The sequence below is a fragment of the Poecilia formosa genome, unplaced genomic scaffold, assembly GCF_000485575.1.
Source record: "Poecilia formosa unplaced genomic scaffold, Poecilia_formosa-5.1.2 Scaffold363, whole genome shotgun sequence".
Taxonomy (NCBI): Eukaryota; Metazoa; Chordata; class Actinopteri; order Cyprinodontiformes; family Poeciliidae; genus Poecilia; species Poecilia formosa.
The window spans coordinates 11,498-32,746 of NW_006800302.1; the positions used below are offsets into that span (position 1 = coordinate 11,498).

The 21,249-nt window shown below is 41.4% G+C and overlaps 2 protein-coding genes across 3 annotated transcripts in view; one reads left to right on the forward strand and one right to left on the reverse strand.

Annotated features, from left to right (window-relative positions):
* The window catches only part of cog4 (component of oligomeric golgi complex 4), a 12,855-nt gene extending 1,587 nt beyond the window's left edge, over nt 1–11,268 (forward strand). The window contains exons 3-20 of one of the 2 annotated variants that reach the window (XM_016662224.1): nt 50–164; nt 254–428; nt 693–886; nt 1,635–1,740; nt 1,820–1,977; nt 2,050–2,108; nt 3,582–3,706; nt 3,789–3,907; nt 5,811–5,977; nt 6,074–6,239; nt 7,678–7,740; nt 7,834–7,947; nt 8,073–8,165; nt 8,246–8,329; nt 8,405–8,506; nt 8,624–8,752; nt 10,233–10,374; nt 10,509–11,268. In XM_016662224.1, coding sequence (XP_016517710.1) covers nt 50–164; nt 254–428; nt 693–886; nt 1,635–1,740; nt 1,820–1,977; nt 2,050–2,108; nt 3,582–3,706; nt 3,789–3,907; nt 5,811–5,977; nt 6,074–6,239; nt 7,678–7,740; nt 7,834–7,947; nt 8,073–8,165; nt 8,246–8,329; nt 8,405–8,506; nt 8,624–8,752; nt 10,233–10,367 — 2,104 coding nt within the window. In that variant the 3' untranslated portion in view covers nt 10,368–10,374; nt 10,509–11,268. Of the gene's footprint in view, nt 1–49; nt 165–253; nt 429–692; nt 887–1,634; nt 1,741–1,819; nt 1,978–2,049; nt 2,109–3,581; nt 3,707–3,788; nt 3,908–5,810; nt 5,978–6,073; nt 6,240–7,677; nt 7,741–7,833; nt 7,948–8,072; nt 8,166–8,245; nt 8,330–8,404; nt 8,507–8,623; nt 8,753–10,232 lie in introns of both variants that reach the window. The other variant, XM_007574830.2, reaches the window with a different exon arrangement.
* Nucleotides 11,269–11,725: 457 nt separating this feature from the next.
* Nucleotides 11,726–20,763, reverse strand: gnao1b (guanine nucleotide binding protein (G protein), alpha activating activity polypeptide O, b). The gene is made up of 9 exons (XM_007574832.2): nt 20,674–20,763; nt 18,495–18,967; nt 18,355–18,397; nt 15,494–15,635; nt 15,101–15,261; nt 14,868–14,996; nt 14,645–14,774; nt 13,416–13,569; nt 11,726–13,327 (listed from the first exon to the last, which is right to left on the reverse strand). The coding sequence occupies exons 2-9, from the start codon at nt 18,610–18,612 to the stop codon at nt 13,140–13,142; spliced, it is 1,065 nt and encodes a 354-aa protein (XP_007574894.1). The 5' UTR covers nt 18,613–18,967; nt 20,674–20,763; the 3' UTR covers nt 11,726–13,139.
* Between the last annotated feature and the right edge of the window lie 486 nt (nt 20,764–21,249).

A 21,249-nucleotide genomic window follows, 5' to 3' on the forward strand; every position in this document is an offset into this window, starting at 1 on the left:
TATATATATATATATATAAAAATTGATGCGCTTTATTTTTTCCTTGCAGACCGAATCTACAGCTGATTGGAGGAGATGCCAGCCAGCTGTCAGGCATGATCACTTTCACCTGCAGTCTGGCTGAAAATGTCAGCCGGAAAGTCAGACAGCTAGACCTGGCAAAAGTAAGTGCACCTCTTTTATTTTTTTAAAGTGGCGACTTTGATAATTAATGCATATGTCTAAAGGTCCTATTTTATTTTATTGTTTGTAGACCCGGCTTTATAACGTCATCCAGCGCGCTGACGACATCCTGGACCTGAAGTTCTGCACCGACGGCGTTCAGACGGCGCTGCGTAACGAAGACTACGAACAGGCGGCTGCTCACATCCATCGCTACCTTTCTCTGGACCAATCAGTGATCGAGTTGAGCCGTCAGGGAGAAGAAAGTATGAGGCTTCTTATTTATTGTTTTGCGTTGCCATGGAAACACGCCGAGTGTTAATTTTGTACTTTTTGGTTGTTTTTCTGTCTTCATGTTTAGCATCTAATTTTTGTTACCGTGTCAGCCCGGATTGAGCATCTCAGTTCTTAATGCTTAAAATATGACCATTATATTTAACCGTAGCATTTTACCAGCTGGGAATATTTCTCTCATCTTTTTGTTTTCAGTAGATAAACTCTGACAGTCATAATGTATCATTTCTGAACAGGCAGCGCTGTGGATGCCAGTCTGGTGACTCTGCAGGAGGCGGAGCAGAAGCTGAAGGTGATCGTGGCGGAGAAGCTCGACGAGGCCGTAGCAGCCGTCGACCTGGCTCAAGTGGAGAGGTTCTTCAAGATCTTCCCTCTGCTGGGCCTCCACCAGCAAGGCCTGGCCCGGTTCGGCCAGTACCTGTGCACTCAGGTGGGTTCCAGGAGAGCCGCTAAGGCACTGGACAGGGTAGAGGTTATTTGTTGCAGTTTTGTACGGTCATTTCAATCAATCAATCACATTTTATTTGTGTAGCACATTTCAGCAACAAGGCATTTCAAGATGCTTTTTGCCAAGTCCCATCTTTACAGGTCAGAATGTTGGTTAATGTTTCATTAATAATGTTTCAAAAGCAGCTCTAGACAGGTGGCTTTGTAGTCTAGATTTAAGGGAGCTCAGTGTTTCGGCTGCTTTGCAGTTTTCTGGAAGTTTGTTCCAGAGTTGTGGAGCATAGAAGCTGAATGCTGCTTCTCCTCGTTTAGTTCTGATTCTGGGATGCAAAGGAGACCAGAACCAGAAGACCTAAGAGGTCTGGAAGGTTGCTATGACAACAGCAGATCTTTAATGTGTTGTGGTGCTAAGCCGTTCAGTGATTTATAAACTAAAACCAGTATTTTAAAGTCTATTCTCTGAGCTACAGGGAGCCAGTGTAGGGACTTCAGAGCTGGAGAAATGTGCTCTACCTTCCTGGTTTTAGTGAGAACGCGATCTTTCTCGATCAGCTGCAGCTGTCTGATTTTTTTTTTTTCTTTAGGCAGACCTGTTGTTTCTGGTTGCTCCAGCTTTTTATTCTACAGTCTTCCCTGAAAAGTGTCTCCGTCTTGTTGCGAGATTCTTGTATCTCCAGTTCATCACGTGATGATTTGAGAAACTTTTTGTGTATTTTTTTTTTTCCACACAGCTCGCCTCCAAAGCCGAGGAGAACCTGCTGTTGGCGACAGGAGGCGATCTGGGAGAGAAGAGAGCTCTGCTGATATTTGCAGACACTTTGACGCTGCTGCTGGAAGGTGAGAACCCCCCTCTGCATGCCCGCCTGGGTTCCCGCTGATCACACGACTCCAATAATGTGTTGGTTTCTGCTCACAGGCATCGCTCGTGTCGTTGAGACTCATCAGCCCATAGTGGAGACGTATTACGGTCCGGGCCACCTGTACACCCTCATCACTCACCTGCAGCAGGAATGCGACCGTCAGGCCCAGAAAATTGTTGATAAATTCATCCAGCAGAGAGGATACCACAACAAGGTGTGTGTGTTGCACCAGAGCTGCATGGTTTCTGCTCTTGATGTCTGCTCCTTCTGACCCTTTTTCCTCCAGTTCCAGATTGTCCAGACCAGCATGATGAAGAGCGTACCAGGGGAGGGGATCGAGCCGAGGTCTGCTTTATATTCACCTCCTGTTTGTCTCTGCAGTGGTTCTATTCATAGAAATACTGCAGAAAATAACCAATTACCGTATTTTTCGGACTATAAGCCGCTACTTTTTTCCCACGCTTTGAATCATGCGGCTTACAGCCCGGTGATTCAAAGCGGTGATTTTCTGTGGATTTTTCTTCAACCACCAGGGGGCGCTCTAGCAGGATGTGAATCATTGAAAGTCAAAATTGGAAATCAAAGAAGAAAATGCTGCTTTTCATTCAGCACAAGCCATGCTAGCAGCAGGAACGACGGAGAAACTTCTTCAGACTCAAATGATGCAGCTTTTAAGTTGAAGGTTATCGATCTGGCAGTACAGGAGGGAAATAGAGCCGCTGCTCGGCGTGAACGAGTTCATGGTTCGGCGTTGGAGCCGAACCAGCTCTCTGCTGCATCCTTGAGAGCAGCGGAGATATCAGTGGCTCCAGTTTTTTTTATTATTATTATTATTGTAGGTGCAGCTTATAGTAAGGTGCTCTCTATAGTCCGGAAAATACGGTAATTAGAAAATCACATCAAGTCAGGCAGCCCTCGGTATGATTGTTATGATTTTCTGTTGCCACATATAATATGTGCTTGGACACAGGGAGGCCTGCCATGATAACAATTAATTGTTTCTGAACTTATTGCGATAAATTATTGTTGTTTTGAGACCATGTTCAAGTGATATAGTGGCAAGTTCATCCTTTCGAATATCAGCAAATCTAATTTCAAACATTTAACACTGAAGCTGAAGGACATTTTACATATCCAAGGTAAATAAAACAACAAATAAAATGGATACTGAAGTCTGTAAAAAAAGACCAATATGTCAAACCGAAGGCTTTTGTTGTCCAGTCTTTTGTAGAAAGAGAGAAAACGAAAAAACAAACATGCAAATGGGAATTATAGAGCTCGTTTTAATTCTCTGATTGATTTATTGATTTATTGCTTATTGTGACAGGCTTACAGGCCGCTCCTACTGTAACCAAACACATTGGCTCTTTAGACAAAAGTTATAAATAAAGTCAATCCACTGTCATCACTGTATCATTATTTAGAAGAATAATAATCTAATGAGCTTTGACAGCTTCATTAGTTTTTGTCCTCATAAATGCATCAATTATATTTGTTGAAATTATATTTGCAGTCGAGTCGTCAGACTCAATCAGATGGCTTTTATTTTTAGCTGTAAACTCTGGGACTCATTACCATCTGACTTTAAGACCAAGTCTGACATTAAAATATTCACTTAAAGGCTTAAGAACTGACAAAAGATGAACCAGAACTGTATCCATTTTTAAATATTGTCATTCAGTAGTTTTAAATCCATTGTTTACTATGATCGTTTTATTCTGTTTACTTTTCATTTAAACCTTGAAAGGTCCTTCTATGGTCGGATTTCACAAATCCGCTGTGGATATAAACTCTGTGATGAAATCTCCTGTCGAACAGGGAGCTGGACCCCGTACTGGCAGAAGTGACGCTAATGAACGCCCGGGCGGAGCTGTACCTGCGCTTCCTGCGTCGCCGCATAATGGCCGACTTTGAGGTCGGAGACGCTCAGAGCATCACACCAGGTAGTTTTATCACAAGACGGGGATATTTCTCTTTTTTGTTGTTGTTTTTAACTGCTCTATTATTTTCTCCAAAAACTGTTAGAGCACCAGCAGAACGTGGAGAAGCTAATCAAGCACTGTTTGCTGAGCACCATGATGCAGGAGCTGATTGGATATTACATCCCAATGGAGGAGTACTACATGAGAGAGTCGGTCAACAAGGTCAGGAGGCCTCACGTCTGTTTCAAAATAATCTCCAAGACTCTAAATAGCTCTGGAAATTAGTAATACTGGAGAATTTGTTTCATAAACTACAATTTAATTCAAGTTTACATGAAATGACAAGGAAATGGTTTTCAAATTCAAAGTTACGACAGTAAGATGTTTATAAAAAGCTTTTTAAAAAATCACATCTTTTGCTTTAAATGCTTATTTGGAAGTAGAATGAAATAGAATAATTCATTGTTGCTCAGCAGAGTAGAAAACTGCCTTTGGCTGAGCGACAGGCAAGATAAATTTAGAAAAAGTTTAAAAACGACGGCACAGCTGAGACAAAAACATTTGTTTTCAGTCAGAACTGAAGTTAGTGGGACGGATTATCATCCATCTTAATCTTAATGCCGTCTGTCTATTCTGAGACAAACAGTATGTGCAACACTTTTAAAGACTTGCAAATGTAATCTCAGCAGAAGGTGGTTCTACTATGTTTAGATCTAGGGGAGCTGAACACAAATGCACGCCACACTTTTCAGCTTTAAAAAAAAAAGTTGAAACCCATTAACTCTTCCTTCCTCTTCCTCATTATGTGTGATTTTTTGTTGGTTTTTCACATAAAATCCCAGTAAAATATATCTAAGTCTGTTATTGTAATGTGACAAAATGTAAAAAAAAATGTTTTCAGGGTTTGAATACTTTTTAAAGAACTGTGCATCCTAAGTCACCGACCTGCTGCCAAGGAGCCAGATTAGTTCCAGTTCATTGCAGTTTTTCCAGAACGTGTGCTGTGATTTTTATTTTTGTTTTCTGCAGGACGCTCTTTGAAACTCATAACCAAATATTTTGTTTTCATTTCTAGTAATACGTAGTTCTGCTTGATGATTCGATTATTTGACTCAGGAGTCTTAACGCTGACACACTTACAGACGCCGACCTTCAGGCTTTATGCTCCACTCCTCTGGTTTAAACATTTCCATGTTGATTAATCCATTTCTCCTTTTGCTGAAGATAAACGTCAAACTCCTGTTTTTTGTTTTGAACGGCTTGGTTTCTCAGGGATGCTCTGCTTCGTGTCCCAAGTTACCGACCTGATTCCAGTTAAACGAATTACTTCCAGTTTGTTAGACTTGTTTCGACGCCTCATTATGAGATTCGCTCCCTGGGGCATTCGTGGAGGTTTCTAATCCTGCTGCGCCTTGCCTCTTGTTGTTGGTAGACAGGATGTCCAGAGAAGAGCCACAAATTTAACAACAATATGATTCTTCTGTTACCGTTTGTTTTTTTGTTTTTTCAAATTATGTTGCTGACGTTAAACAAAAAGTAACATGGATTTCATCATGATTCTAAATGCAGGAATTGTTTCTGTGACGACATGGATCTTAAAGTTTTGTGGGCACAACATGACTGATTTGTAAAAAATACATTTTCGTCTGAATTGTAAAAAAAAAAAATCGGATGTTAATTAAAGTAAAACAGTGTTTGTGGAGGCTGTTTGTTTTCTTATCATCCTGTCATTTATTCAGCTTTTTACCAAAACATTTTAGTCTGTAGAGTTCAGAAGAAGTAAAATATTTGATGTATTTTCTTCGTCGCTGCTCGAGTCCAAGAGCTGCAGGCTGCATCAGATTTTAATTTATTTATTTTATTCTAATCTTACTTCTTCAAGGATTCAACTTTATTGTCATACCAGCTCACATTTGCATGTTTATGGTGCAAAATTTGGACTAAGGTCCCAGTTTAACATAAATAAATATATTTTAGGAAATCCAGTAAAATGATGCTGAAATTAGCTTTGCTAAATGCTAAATACACGTGTGAAAGCAAGAGATGGTGCATGAAATGACTTGTTAATGTGAAATTATGCTGGCTAATTTTTACATAACTTATTAATTACTCTCACCGGCTTCAGGCTGTTACCATGGATACTTACGAGAAGGGTCAGCTGACCAGCAGCATGGTGGACGACTGTTTCTACATCGTTAAAAAGTGCATCAGCAGAGCGTTGTCCAGCTCCAACATTGACTGCCTCTGTGCTATGATCAACCACGCCAACTCGCTGCTGGAGTCAGACTTCAGGTGACTCCTCAGCCTCCCTACCGGGCAGAATTCAAAGACTTTATACAAACCGCTGCCTCTTGTCTCACCTCCGTCCTCTATCTTCCCTGCTGCCAGAGAGGTGTTGTACAACAAGCTGCGGCAGGGCTTCCCGGCCACGACGCTTCAGGACATCCAGCGGGGCGTCAGCAGCGCCGTCAGCCTGATGCAGAGCAGCTTGCAGCAGGGCAAGTTTAACACGCTGGGCATTGAGAGCACCGAAAACGCCAAGGCTGCCTTCCTGGTAAGATGATCGGAGACACCGCCATGTGCCGCTCCCACTTCTGCCTGCCAGTAAAATGCCCTCCATATTTACCGCTAACAGCCAAGGTTCAGGTGATAAAATCTTTGGCTTCAGAAAATAGACAAAAGTAAAAAAAAATTATTTATACAGCTCTGGAAAAAAGTAAGAGACCATTTAAAATGATCAGTTTCTCTGATTTTACTCTCTATAGGTAAATATTTGAGTAAAATGAACATTGTTCTTTTATTCTATGAACTACTGACAACATGTCTCTGAAATTCAAAGCAAAAATTTTGTGTTTATTTGCAGAAAATAACAACAACAAAAAAGATGCGGTGGTTTTAGACCTCAAATAATGCAAAGAAAACAAGTTTATGTTCATTTAGAAACAACAAAACTAATGTTTTAACTCAGGAAGAGTTCAGAAATCGGTGTCTGGTGGAGAAACCAGGAGGTTTTCAATGGGGATCAGTGCAGTGGTCTCTTCATTTTTTCCAGAGTTGTATGTTAGCATAAAACTCTGGTCCGATAGTCAGATGAAGTCTGACTGATACCAAATATTTTTTGTAGAGATTATAACGCATATCAGATAGTAAAAAAGTGAGGAAACTCAAAGAAACCTGTCGTTGGTTGATGTCTAATTGACTGAAAGTAGCAGGAATTTTTTGTTTTTTATTCCTTTAAGGACACCTATATTGCAAAATTCACATTTTGTGTGTTTTTCTATTTACATTTGGGTCTCTACTGATTCTAAAAACAGTCTGAGTGCTTAAAAAAAAACACCCAACCAGTTTTTGGCAGTTAAATAAGTTAACTTTTTGGTGTCTGGAAAATGAGTCTTTTAAAAAACTTCCAGAATGTAACATCACAAACCCAGTGAAGCCCCACTCGTTACCTAGCAACCCCAGAAGAGTTCCGCCCATCACCTAGCAACCCAAGCTGAGTTAAAGCACATTTTGGTCAACTGGTTTAACCCTTCTAGGCCAAACGGGCGACGTTAAGCTTTCCAGGCAATATTGGGTTATTACGGTAATTTCACCCCCGCCGTAGCAGGGAGTGAAATTAATCTGATAAGTCAATCTTTCAATAGACGCTAAATTGCGAAAATAACTTGCTAGATATTGAAAGTTCCAGTTGTTATGGGTAAGTGGGCAAATATTTTTACTCAAAGGACATTTAAAGAACTGCATACAATTAAAATAAGCAAAAATGTCCAGGCAGAGATTTGAAACTTAGGACTCAGAGGTTTAACTGCAGACTGGTTTTGTATCGCCGGTAGACCTACCAAACCGGTTCCGGAAGCATAATGGGTCAGCTTTAATGAATTGGTCAAAAATCTCTTTGTCAGCATTTCAGAGCTTAGCTAGAGAATATTGTCCGGTCCTGATCTCTGTCTGGTGCAGTTCTGTTCAGTCCTTAACGTGCTTTTCAAACGCAGGTCACTCTGAATAACGTGGAGGTTTGCAGTGAGAATATCACAACTCTAAAGAGGAACCTGGAGGTAAGAGGCGCATTTCTCCCCTTTCTTTTAGGAAAATATCTCTGCAGGTTGAAAAACCAGATATTTATTGTTTTTTTCTCTTTTTCCTGGCAGAACGACTGCTCCAAACTGTTCACTCAGGGAGTCGGATCTGGTGAAAAAGCAAAGATCGAAAGCTGCTTGTCCGACCTCGTCAGCACTTCTGCAAAGTTCAAGGATCTATTACAGGTTAGACACGCGCACAAAACGCTGAATAAATGTCAATGATTCTCTGCAGACCAAGCCAAATCTATTCTAACTTTGACTTCAATGCTCTTAACTCAACATTTAACCCTAATTGTATTTATATTTAGGAGGGTCTAACGGAGTTGAACACGACAGCCGTAAAGCCTCAAGTCAAGCCCTGGATCAGCAGCTTTCTGTCCATCTCCCACAACATAGAGGAGGTTCTGCTCGCCTCACACACACAGAAAACAACCAGAAGTCGGGTTTGTTTTCGTTTTTAAATTGTGGCCGATCTTCACAGGAAGAGTTTAACGACTATGAAGCCAACGACCCCTGGGTGCAGCAGCTCATCGTTAACCTGGAGCAGCTCATGGCCGAGTTCAAGGTAACGAACATTAAAGTAGCCGATTTCTGACCGGATTAATTCTGCTTTTGTGATCGTCATGGTTCTCCTCCCCAGACGGCCCTCAGTCCTGTCATCTACGACACCCTGACCAGCCTGATGACCAGCTTGATCTCTGTTGAGATGGAGAAGACCGTGCTCAAATGCTCCTTTAGCAGGGTGAGCAGCTGCTTTTGGCCACAGGGTGGCGCCAAACCTTCCCTGCTTATTTTGAAAAATTGCAGTGATTTGCTAATGCATCCTGCTGGTTTGTGGTTGATGCATTTCCTGCTGCAGCTGGGAGGGCTGCAGTTTGACAAAGAGCTGCGGTCTCTGGTGGCGTACCTCACCACGGTCACCACCTGGACCATCAGAGACAAGTTCGCTCGCCTCACGCAGATGGCCACCATCCTCAACCTGGAGCGGGTAACTCAGACTCACACCAACACGCTTCTTCTGGTTCCACTGGTTTTCATGGTTAATCGTTACGATTACTTTTCGTGAAAATAAACTATAATATTGAACTTTCTAGATGAGAAGAATCTTAACCTTGATTGAAAAAATTTAGGTCAGACCAAATATTACTTTTACTAGTTGTAGCTGTGAGGAATATCAATAAATGAATTAACTTTGCCTAAAAAATCCACGTAGTGGGTTACAAACACATATTTAAGATTTCTTATTAGAAATACAAGCATGTTTTCTCTGGAGCCTCTGACCTTTAAGATCTTTGCTAAGGAGATAAAAATAGTTAGAGGACGCAGTAAGCCCAAATATGTAATGACTATAAAATGGCCTTTATGCATGAGCCTGTATGAAATATTCACTGTGTGATAATCTCATTTAAAAACACCGCTGTCTCATTTTATTCACTCAAAAATGTAAAACGACTCAAATGATTTCATTTAAAACAGGTAACTATTAATATTGCACCTTCATTTTTGTTATATTGCAATGTTGAATTTTATTTCGATACATGAGTTCGTAAATTTAGTCGTTTTCAAAAACTTATTGCACGGTTTGTCTAATCTGTTTTGCATTTCTCGTTTTAATAAAGTAACAGTTGGAGAAAAACACGCTAGCTGCTTCAGACGTCCAGTTAGTTGCTCACCAACTCCAAACAAGAGGGACGAGTGACTCTTCTTCAACTTCCATGTTGTTTATAACTGGAAGTCAGTACTCTCAGCAACAGGTGGGAGAGGGGCAACTGTGTAACTCAATGGCTCAATACAGGCTGGAAATGCTCTGGCATTTTCTCTCTGCTGGCTCATTCAAGGGGTTAAAAAAAAGTCTGTGGAAGGACACGCATCCTTAAAAAGTCTTAAATTTATGCATCTAAAATTAAAATGTCTTAAATTCGTTCACAAAAAAACGTAAGTTGGCTTTAAATATTTTAATCAGGAGTATTTAATCGTATGTGGTGTGTCTCTTGTTTTCTCTCTTCTTATGGGACATTGAGTGTGACTGGATAGTTGAGGCTACTGCTAACTAGCTGCTAACTAGCTGCTAACGTACCCTTGCTAGCAAATTAGCTAGTTTTTTGCATCCATTATGGATAAGTGCAAACCTAATGTCAGTTAACTGGATAATGTTTGTACATTTCTGTGGAGATAAAGGTCTTAAATCTACCTCATAACAGTCTTTAAAAGTCTTAAATTTGAATTCTTGCAGAAAATCTGCTAACATGATCATTAAAACTGTGTCCAAATCAAAACCGATTCCTCTTTGTGCATTGTCTTACTTTTCTTAAAGGTAAGTTCAGACATAATCAGAGTCTTATATTTTTTTAGTTTTCATGTTTTTAAAAATATGTCAAAACTAAAGAACTTAAAGGTGGAGTGAGATCAACATATAGCTCTCGGCCTCTTTGGTAGCATCCTGAGGTTTCTGCTTCTCTGTCCTGCAGGTGACTGAGATCCTGGACTACTGGGGTCCTAACTCAGGCCCGCTGACATGGCGGCTGACCCCCGCCGAGGTGCGTCAGGTTCTGGCTTTGCGGATCGACTTCAGAAGCGAAGATATCAAGAGGCTGCGACTCTAGATAACAAGCTAGTGGCCGTCTGCGACGGTGAAGCACATGGATAAAAAAAAAGAAAAACTCTAAACAGATGTGTGCGCGACACGAAACAAACACCCTGTTTGTTCCTCAGTGGTGTTTTTTTTTTGTTTTTTTTTTTTGCAGTTTGCCCAGCTGATCCCAGTCTGCATCAGTTCCAGCTGAGCTTCCAGAGACGCGGTTTTTTCGCAGCAGCGACTGCGAGCAGCCTGATCTTTAGTTAACTGTAAAAATGTGTAATTAAAATCATAAATGTGTGACTGTATTACGGTGGAGTATTTTTAACCTGTGGCGGGCCGAGAGAGAAACGGGGACACACTGGGAGCGTGGAGCGGAGACGTGGGGCCGCTGGTGCAGCAGAGCAGTTATGAATGTCCCGGCCATTAAACTGACAGAAGCAGGTCAGACAGCTGATCCAGCCCAGTCATCCAATATATGAATAGCTCCTTGCTGGTGATGATGGAACACTTTTAACCTAATAAATTGAGAGCTTGCTGCGCTGCGCTCCTGATCTCTGCCACCCAGCACATTTCACTGCCATGCCAGAGCTGCTCCCAATCTTTTTTTTTTTATGCGTATTTCTGACTCCAAACGGGCAGCTTTGTTCACGAGGCAGTGAAGCATCAAAAGTGGTTCACTCTCTCATAATATGCAGCCTAATTTCCTGGTCTTAATTCTCTGTACAGATTAAAGCGGAGGGAACAGCTTGTTATGTTGCGGCGCAATCAAAACTCAAGACCGCCAAAGCAGAGATAGTTAGGAAAAGTGTGGCTTTAATGTAAACACAACATTCGATTGGCTCAGCACAAACATTCCACATGAGAGCAACCAATAAACTACTGAATAGGATGGGGGTGCAGCACAGAAACATTCACAGTAAAAAAAAGAAAAAAAAAAATCTGGTATAATCATAATATATATATACAGTACGGTGCTTTTTAGGGTGAAAATGGAGATAGGATGTGAGGACTGACTGATATGTGATGGGTTAAAGAGAGTACAGGGGATGAGAGGGGCAGTCTGGGTGAAAATGAGGGGCTGTACTTTAGATTTCCCTGCAAACAGAGAAACATGATGGACGGTGGAGAGAGAGAGGGAGAGGAGGGGGGCAAAGGGTTAAATCAGGAAAAACTCCCCAAACAAAGACTGCCTGAGGTGAGGTTGCACTTTTTACGCAATTTCACATCCAGGGGCCTCGCAGCAGCGCAAAAGCCTGGATGTTGATGCAGAGCTGCTCGGGACCCTCTGCACCTCGGGGTTTCATGAAAGGAAATAAATACAGTGCTGTGAAGAAATTTTCACCCCCTTACAGATTATTTCTTCTGTTTTCTTGTTGTTTTTTCTTTTTTTATTGAATCACATCTGTCAACGAACCAAAGAGAAACAAAGTCATTCATATGCATCAGTCTGGACGGGGTTACAAAGCCGTTTTCAAGGCTTTTAGCTACAAACCTTTAACCACAAACGGAGAAAACGTGGAACGGTGCTGAGCCTTCCCAGCCTACCTAAAAACCTACCTAAAATATCCGCTAAGAGTTCATGGACGCCGCCTCGTTCAGGAACATCTAAAGCGCTGCAGGCCTCGTTTCCCTCCGTTAAGGTTCATGATTCAACTTACAGGAAACGACCGGGCCGAAACCGGATCCCTAGAGGCAAAACCCACTGAGGACCATCTCACATACACCCTTTAATATCCTAATTTCTAGGAAAATATTCAGATATTGTCCTGTTAAAACCTGGCATGAAGCTAACAGCATTTCATAAGAAGAACATATCAACAGTCAAACACAGTGGTGGCGGTGTGATGATCAGGGTGACGAGCTGAAGCACAACAGTCTGAATAGTGCAGAGAGAAAAATAAGCTAGATGGAGGTTTGGAAGTGATCTAGTCAAAGTCCAGGCTTAAATTCAATCAATATGATGTGCCATGATCTCAAACGGGCTCAAAAACTCCACGGTCTGTAAGGGGGCGAGTTTTCACAGCACTGCATGCGGCACGGGACTTTTCTTCTAGGTAAGAGGGAGACGGAGGCATAAATAAGTCTTTCATTGTAATAAAATCTGATATTTAAATAATATAAATCAACAGTAGGAGCTCTAATTTCTGGCCCTACTGCCCTATCTGTTATCCTCAGATGGTTGGCACCAATGTTTCTCTTTGTGTTTTTTGAAGGAATGACTGGCTGATGGGCGGCAGCCAGCAGCTGCTCTGGACAGAAGAATCCTCTCTTTCATGAGAGCCAAACCGAGTGGACAGACCTGCAGGCCGGCAGTTTGAAGGAAAGTTAGCACAGCCTCCTTTCTTTTCTTTGCGTCCACGCCCCTCAGCCACAAGACGCCATCAGCAGCATCATCATCATCATCTCCACCTTCACGCTCAGCAGCTCGTGGCGTGGAGCACCAGAGGCTGTATTCAGAGCGTAACGGGACGGCGTCCTCCTCTGCGTTTCTGGGCAAGGCTTCAGCTGAATAAACCTCTGGTGCTTCCAGCCTTACAGAACATTCAACTTAACAACACATATTGAAAAGACAAAAAAAAAAAGAAAAGAAATGTGGGGGGTGGGAGGGCTTAGATTTTAAACAAAAATGATGGGGATACAAATCATGGCAATGATCCAGTGTGGTGTTTGACGGCAGCTCTTTGGGTCCCGTTTGGACGTGTAGAATTACATATTTATGTATTTAAGAATCATCAAAATTATCATTATTAACACCTCACGCGCTCCATGACGACCTCTGTGCTTCTGGCTCTGGGCCTCAGTACAAGCCGCAGCCTCTAAGGTTGTTTGCGATAATGATGTCGGTGACGGCATCAAACACTACCTGGATGTTCCCCGTGTCTGTGGCACAGGTCAGGTGACAGTAGATCTCCTTGTTGGGAGAGCGGTTCTTGCTCTCGAACTGAACCTGAATGTAAGCCGTAGCGTCTTCGTAAGTATTAGCACCTGCGGAAGACAAGAGGGCGGCGAGACGTGACGCTGGGTTCGCCTGTGACCGAGACGAGCAGGAGAGGACGGAGGTCCGCCGACTCACCTGTGTATTCTGGAAAACAAATCGTCAGCGGCGACTTCTTGATCTTTTCAGCAAACAGATCTTTCTTGTTGAGGAAGAGGATGATGGAGGTGTCGATGAAGAACTTGTTGTTGCAGATGGAGTCGAAGAGCATGAGGGATTCGTGCATGCGGTTCTGCAAGAGGAGGAGGAACAGCACTGAGGGAAATCTTTCCGACTCGCTGCAACAGATCCGCTCGAATCACAGAAATGTCACAGGAAACCGAACTCTGGCAGAGTTTGACCGTCTCTCCTGGTGCAACGCAGACACTTTATGATGGTGATCAATGTAACGCTCTGCTCTCCCTGAAGAATAAAACACTGCTGCTCCATTACAGCTTCCACAGAGTTAAAACAGGGAAGAAACCAGAAGCTGAGCTCACTCGACACACGTTATAAAGTGTCTGCAGTGGCTCCCTGTGCTGTTGTGGCCACAGATCTTTACTGGTGTTTAAACTGGTTTGTCAGATTTCCTTTGGTCCTCCAGGCCAGAAGAAGAAAAGTTCTGCTGGTACCTGGAGTGAGAACTAAAACTGCAGCGCCATTAACCTACAGCGGTCCTCACTGGGAGCATTTTAAAAATGCCATCAAGTATCACATTAACTATTTGTTAACATTACATTTATTATTTATGTTTTTATTTTTAGTTCTGTTATTGTAATTTTAATCGTAATTTTGAACAATTTTAGCAAGTTTTTGATTGATTAATTATATCTCATTATCTTATTTATATTTTAGTTATTCAGTTATCAAGTATTCTATATCGGTAAATAACTAAGCTTTTATTTTTTTAATCAAGTTGCTTTGTTTAATGTATCATTTCTGTTGTAGTTACTAACAATTACAACAATTATTTCTTTAAACAGTTTAGCCATTTTTGTTTTAAATATTTTTGTTTCATTTTTTTAAAAAGTCTTTAGAATTATAAGCTATATTTACATTTATCTTTTTATATTTTAATTATTAACATTTATTTTTCTATGAGGTGTTATTTTAACGTTTTTATTGCCTTTTCAGCTTTGTTTTTCTGTACCAACCTTGTATTGTTTCTTTGGTTTTTCATCGTTTAGAATATCTGGTCTTACTGGACTGACTTGGTCATTTCCCATCTGTATAAATCACTTTTTGTTACATTTGTTTGAAAAATAATTCATAAAGTCCCTGTGACAGACTGAAGGCATAAATGTTTTCCATGTTTTGCCAGTACTTACAGTTGTCTCGTCTTCATGGAGCACCTGGTCATACCCGCTCAGAGCGACGCAGAAAATTATCGCTGTCACATCCTCAAAACAGTGGATCCACTTCTTCCTCTCTGACCTCTGACCTCCAACGTCAAACAGCCTGGAAACACGGAGCATGTCGGTTCAGAGCAGGAGCTAAAACTGGTAGCATTCATTCCTCACAAGCTGCAGCAGGGGCTTCCTTTTCTTCCACCTGAAATGGAGGTTTTTAAAGGTGAAATGGGTTTCGACGATGCCGGTGGTCTTCACTCGGGTCCTCAGGATGTCCTGCTCTGTTGGCTGGTAATCTGCCGCCCCGATGCGGTCTAAACTGTCCAGATAGCTGTTGACAACAGGAGAAGAGATGGAAGAATTACAGGTCTACTGTTTTTGTTGGGGGTTTTTTTGTTTTGTTTTTCAAAAACAGCGGCTTCTTGTTGCGCTCACTATTGAGCCGAGTCATTCAGCTGGTATTCCCGGGCGCGGTTGAAGCACTCCTGGGTCCCCGGATCGGCCCAGAGACGCTTCATCGCAGCGAGAAGCTCGGCAGAGTACGGCTCCGTGTCCTCCATGCGACTGACAACGTCACAGACCAGCTTTGCGTCAGCCTGTTTCATAAGTTCAGGGGAACAGACACAGAAATATAATCTTGTTAATTATTCATCGCCAGCTGAGACAGTTTTGGGAGCTTTTTTTAAACTAACTTTTCAAAACTGCGCATGAGTGAATTTATTACTCGTCCAGCCCTTCGCGGACACGTTCACATTTCAAGATTATATTAATAAAATTGAATTTCCTAGAGATCAACTGTTCAAATGGTTGGGTGTGAGTGAGACTAACTTTTCTGTCCTTGTCTCCAAACTCAATCGTCAGCGAGTCCATGGCTCGAAGGATGGCTGCCAAGCTCTGGATGGTGTTGCTGTAGACCACAGGCTTATACTGCTTCACATCATCCCCAGAAAAGCCATCTTCATGGATAATCCTGCAGGCGTACAGAGATATTATCAGACAGGCACAAGCCTGGTCTAAACAGAAAAGAAGAAAAAAATGTCTCAATTGTCCATATGTCCCTACATTTCAAAACAAATGACTTATTACAGTAAAAGCTTCACTATTCCTGATTTTTCTGCAGCTGTACGTGCTCTGGTGGTGTTTTCTTATATCTTTCCTCCTTCTCTATCATGTTAAAGTGCAGCAGGAATTGATCCCGTTCCCAGTCTGCGATGTGTAATTTGGCAGTAATGTGATATTTAAATTATTTATAATGCATGACGAGCGATGGAGTCAGATCAATCTGAGCTCTAATCAATCACAACCACACAAGACCAGGCACAATTAAACTCCCTATGATCTGGTCCATCAGGCCCTCCTCACCCCGACTGACTGGATCTATAAGCAAACCGACCCGCGGTCCAACATTCATCGCGTCATTCGCAAACACCGACTGACATCCGATGAGGAAGACAGATAAGGGATCACGGTTTTCATGTTTCCATCTCATCAGGGCACATTATGAAAAGATGCTTCGCTGCAGAGATCAGCCACATGGCCTGAATCTGCAGCACCATCATCAAAATTAACAGTTTTATGGAATAAAAGAAAATTTACCATTGCGAAGGGAGAATGGGAACGGCTGCATTTTTGGGTTGCAGATTATGATTAATTTTATTTTTCCTGTTTAAAAAAAAATCAGCTGCTTATGTTTTACTGTGGAAAATACCAGTTTTGCTTAAAAGGAAACGTTAAAAAAAAAAAAGAAAGAAAGTTGCTTTTGATTAAAATGTTTGCTTTTCTTCACAAAAATGCCTAAACTCTTTAGTTATATTTTGAGACATAAAAATATTTTATGGTATAAATAGTGTATAAAGTCAAAATAATTAAGAATCTTCTGTTTGAAAAAAAAAAATAATCAAATGAGCTAAAATGTGCTGGGTTTACATAATTAGTGTCTCTTTAAAAAGCATTATGAGTTATTAATGAAACTCCTTCTGACCAATACAGGGTGCTAAAGAGGAAAAGCACAAAAATAGACATCACTGACATTTCTGCAGCCGACTGGCGACAGCAGCACGCCTGTTTTATTCATAAAATCCACCCCGCTGCATGCATCATTTCACCTCACTTTACGACTATTTTCGAGCCTTTGAACAGACTCCTCATGCCTGTTGATACTACACTTCAACTCCTTTCTCATGAATGCCACCAGGAAAAGGATTTCCACCGTATGTGACAATGATGTCATCACGCTCGCCTCCAATACCTGCACTTTATGACTCAAAGTGAGCAGTAAAACCCATCCATCCGCTGCCTGCCCAGGCCAGGGAAAGGCCCAGAGAGTAAATTGTAAACAGTGTTTTTGAGAAGCGTCTTGGGTTCGGGGCAGAGCCGTAGGATATGCTGCAACCTGGGAGCACTGGCAGGGTAATGAGGTTGAGTGGAAACAAGAGGAGGCTGGGCAAACTTCTCCCAAGATAAATGCTCAGTACCATTTCACCTCTTGCTCCTCGTTCGTTCCTGAGGGGTAGGAAGCCACGCCAAGCCAATTGTTTATGTAAACTAGGGGGAGGGAGAAACTGGAAAATACGCTCACAAATGTAAAGATTTTCCCCGTTATCGTCTTTTAAAAAGGCACAACAACCACTAAAATGTCCCGTTTGAAGAGTTCTCATATTGGAAAAATACTGTAAACCAACACAAAATGCTGCAAAAATTAAAACATATTCTTAACTTTTAAGATTCACCACAAACACAACAACTAGAACGTTCTGATAGATATGGAGTAGCACCAGGAAGACTAGCCATACAATTCTGCAGCACCTTTTTTGATGATTGTACCAAATGTACTATATTGGAAAAGAAACATAAATGCACTTTCAACGTGTTAAGGTAGATTTACTTCTCAGTAGAATACATTTGGTAATTTTTTTTTAAGAACGCCTGCTGCAGGATTGTAACTGTATGCTAAGAACATAATGTGCACATGAAGTCAAATGTGTTTATGAAGTAGAAATAAATGAGAACTGAGAATGCATCGGCTGCTTGAAGGAGTGTCCCATTTCTATCTGATTTAATACACAGGTACAGGGATGACCCAAGGAAGTGGGATCCAGTCGTAACACTGCAGGGAGGTTTGTGTCTTTTCGTGCTGAAACATCTAGGAACTTGATTAAGAGGTTTAGGGAAGACAACAGCAGTCGTTTAAAACATCAAAGGGTGATTTAGATTAGACAGGGGAAGGTTTAGATGCGGTTTTAGAAGCAATATTTCTGAGTAAATCCGCTTTATAGGCAAAGTACTCCCGGCGATATCGGGCACTTAAAGCCATTAAGATTAAAAGCAGAGGTATTCACTAATGGAGCAGTAGTGACCTCACTGTAATTCACACACACACACCCTGTACATATCCCTAGCTGCACACTCCCTGTAGTCAAGCGAAACCCTCGTTAACTACATTTCAGCACCCCCGGCGGTGAACAGCACCCTGGGACGGCCTCGCTGGCGGTCTGCAGGAGGTGCTGGAGTCACCGGTGCTCCTCTGGGGCTTCGGCCTCTCGAAACATGGCGGCCCAGCCTACCTCCGTGCAGACAGGGGAGGCGCAATCTCGGGCCTTTCACTCCGACTGAGTTTGTCAGCGGAGAAAATGAGACCGGAATTTGAATAAAAATAATAATAATTTTAAAAAAAAGTAAATGGCACTTACTTCATCTGTTTGACGATGGTGCTTTTCCCGGACTCTCCGCCGCCTGCAAAGAACGGAGGCAGAGGCAGTGAGATCAGCACCACGGAGAGCACCTCCGCCCCTCCATGAGCGCAGCGAGGCGCCGCAGCCTCTCCTCTTACCGAGCAGCAGCAGCTTGACGTCCTTGGCGGCCACCAGCCCGTCCTCCTTCAGGTTCTTCTCGATGGCCTTGCTCCGGTCCAGAGCCGCGCGCTCCTCGGCGCTCAGTGTACATCCCATGTTTCCAGGCGAATGAGCGATCCCGTCGTCTCCCCAGTCCGCCCTGTCCCTCGCCGACTCTCGGTCGCTGCGTTACGTCTCACTTCGCTCTCTCCTCCGCGCTGGCCGCTACAGCATTAGGGCCCGGATTGAGGGCGAAACAGAGCCGGGATCCCGGAACGGTCTTCTCTCCGCGAATGCGAGCCTGTCGCTCCGTGCCCTCGTTCAGAGGGGGCTAGGGGGTGGGGTCGTTGTGACAGAGCCTGCGGGGTTGGGGTTGTTAGGTGGGGAGGGGGTCTCCTGCTCTCGCTCTGTCTCTCTCTCTTTCTCTACAGGGCGGCGCTGAGGATGACGAGCCTGCGCGCTTTCGGCGTATCTTTTCAAGGAAAGCACAGACGGGATGGTATGGCAGGCCGTTGTAACATATAATCAAACAGGCGGCTGTGATTTAGCTCAGTAGGACAAATAACTACAAGTACACAAACATTGTACTCAAGTAAGAGTGAGACTACTTCAACATATTTTTACTCAAGTAGAAATGAAAAGTCAACAAATCCGACAAATTACTCAAGTAAAAGACAAAAAGGCTACTCAAGTACCAAAAAAAAGCACCACAAAATGAATCATTTAAAGGTGCAACTTAAAGTATGTAACTTTTTTACATATTTGTTAAAACCTGTCAGCCTGTCCTGACAGTATAATATGAGACAGATAATCTGTGGAAAAAAATTGATGTCTTTTATCTCCTCCCTGAGCTACTATTCTGTCTGAAGAAATGGACTGCCCGGTCAAAAACAACCAGTCAGAGCCAGGAGGAGGGTCTTGGCGGTGTCAGTCAGCCTCATGTACTTGCTACTCAATGTACTAATGGCGGAGAACTTACTGTTACAGAAAAACAGTTTTCTGTAACAGAATGCATAGCCTATTATGAATGCATAATAGGCTATGCATTCATAATAGCATAGCCTATTATGAATGCATAATAGGCTATGCATTCATAATAGCATATTATGAATATAGCATATGCTACCTGCAGCTAGCATATGCTATGCTAGCTGCAGGTAGCACAGTACTAAGATCCACCTCCTGGCTCTGATTGGTTGTTTCTAGATAGCACTAGGAGTGCTAGGAGAAGGAAGAACAGCTTGATTTTTTTTTTCACAAATTACCTGTCTCATACTATACTGTCATGACATAGTGACAGTTTCCAAAAATATGTAAAATATACTTTTATAATCATTACATACTGCGGTTTTAAAGTGGGCCTATGTAGCTTAAAAATATTTATTTTTGATATTTGTTAAAACTGAGACAAATAATCTGTGGGGAAAAAATCAAGCTTCTCCTCGACTCAACTTTTTCAGATTATCAGACACAAGACTGACACAACTTAGTGACAGTTTATAAAAGTTAAAAATTAAAAATTACATCAGATGTACCAAAATAGAAAGTTATGTGGATTTTTTTTGTATTTTAATTACCAAATTTAAAATAATTCATATCAATAATGACAAATGTAGGCGAAAGAAATCTTTTTCCAAATCAATTCCTTTCAATATAAAACTTATAAAACTATCAAAAACTGCAGGTGTGTGTCTATGCCAGGTGATCTTTTTTTTAAATAAAATAAGCGTGTACTTCATTCATTGAAGTTACCCACAATGGGTCAAGAATCCAGACATTTTACTCAGGTAAATAAAATTACTCAAGTGAAGTAAAAGTGAAATGTATAGAGTTGTAAAAAATACTTTTTGTGCTGTTCTCACAACACGTGTCAATGTGTAGCTTGACAGCCAGTGATCAAATAATAAAAAGTCTTGTTTTTCTGAACTGAAGATCTTTTAAAAATGTGTTTTTCTGTAACTGAAATACAACAGACGGGAAAAAATATTACTGGTTAATACAACCCTCTTAATGCTACGCTCAAAACGTTTTTGTAACTGAAATGTAACAGAATGAGAAATGATTTAATAATACACATATCTTCAAGCTACGCTCAAAAATTATATCAATGATTTAAATTTTATCAACGAAAAAAGACAGCATTAAGTGTAAGTGCCTACCAAACATATAGATACTTACAAACACAAAGCTTTTCCAAAGTAGAAAGCGTATAAAGTTCATTCAGAGAGTTTATGAGCCGTTTACTTTGTCCTAACGGCCTAAACTCTTGTTGACATGGTTACCGGAGAAATATACGTCACAGATAGTTTCTTGTTAAGAGAGCTCACTCGGTCATGTTTCTGCGAATACAATATGACAAAAATCGTTGGTAACACAGAAAACACAGTCACATTAGGATCAAATTTCAAACTTATTAAAACCAATCAGTCAATTAATATTTAAAAATGTAATTATCACATGGACCAATATTGGTATTTTAAAGACCAAAGTGAAAATAATTCATATAAATTACAAAATAACAAAATCGAGGGAAAGAAAAATTTATCCAAATCATTTTCTTTCAATATAAAATTTAAGAAACTTTAACAAAAACCGCAAGTGTGTGTCTATATCTGGTTATTTCATTTGGTTAAAACAAGCTTGTTCTTCATTCAGTAACGTTACTCACAGTGGGTTGAGCATTCAGAAATATTATGTTTCATAATAAAATTACTCAAGTAAAAGTAAAAAGTACAGCACTGTTAAAAAAATACT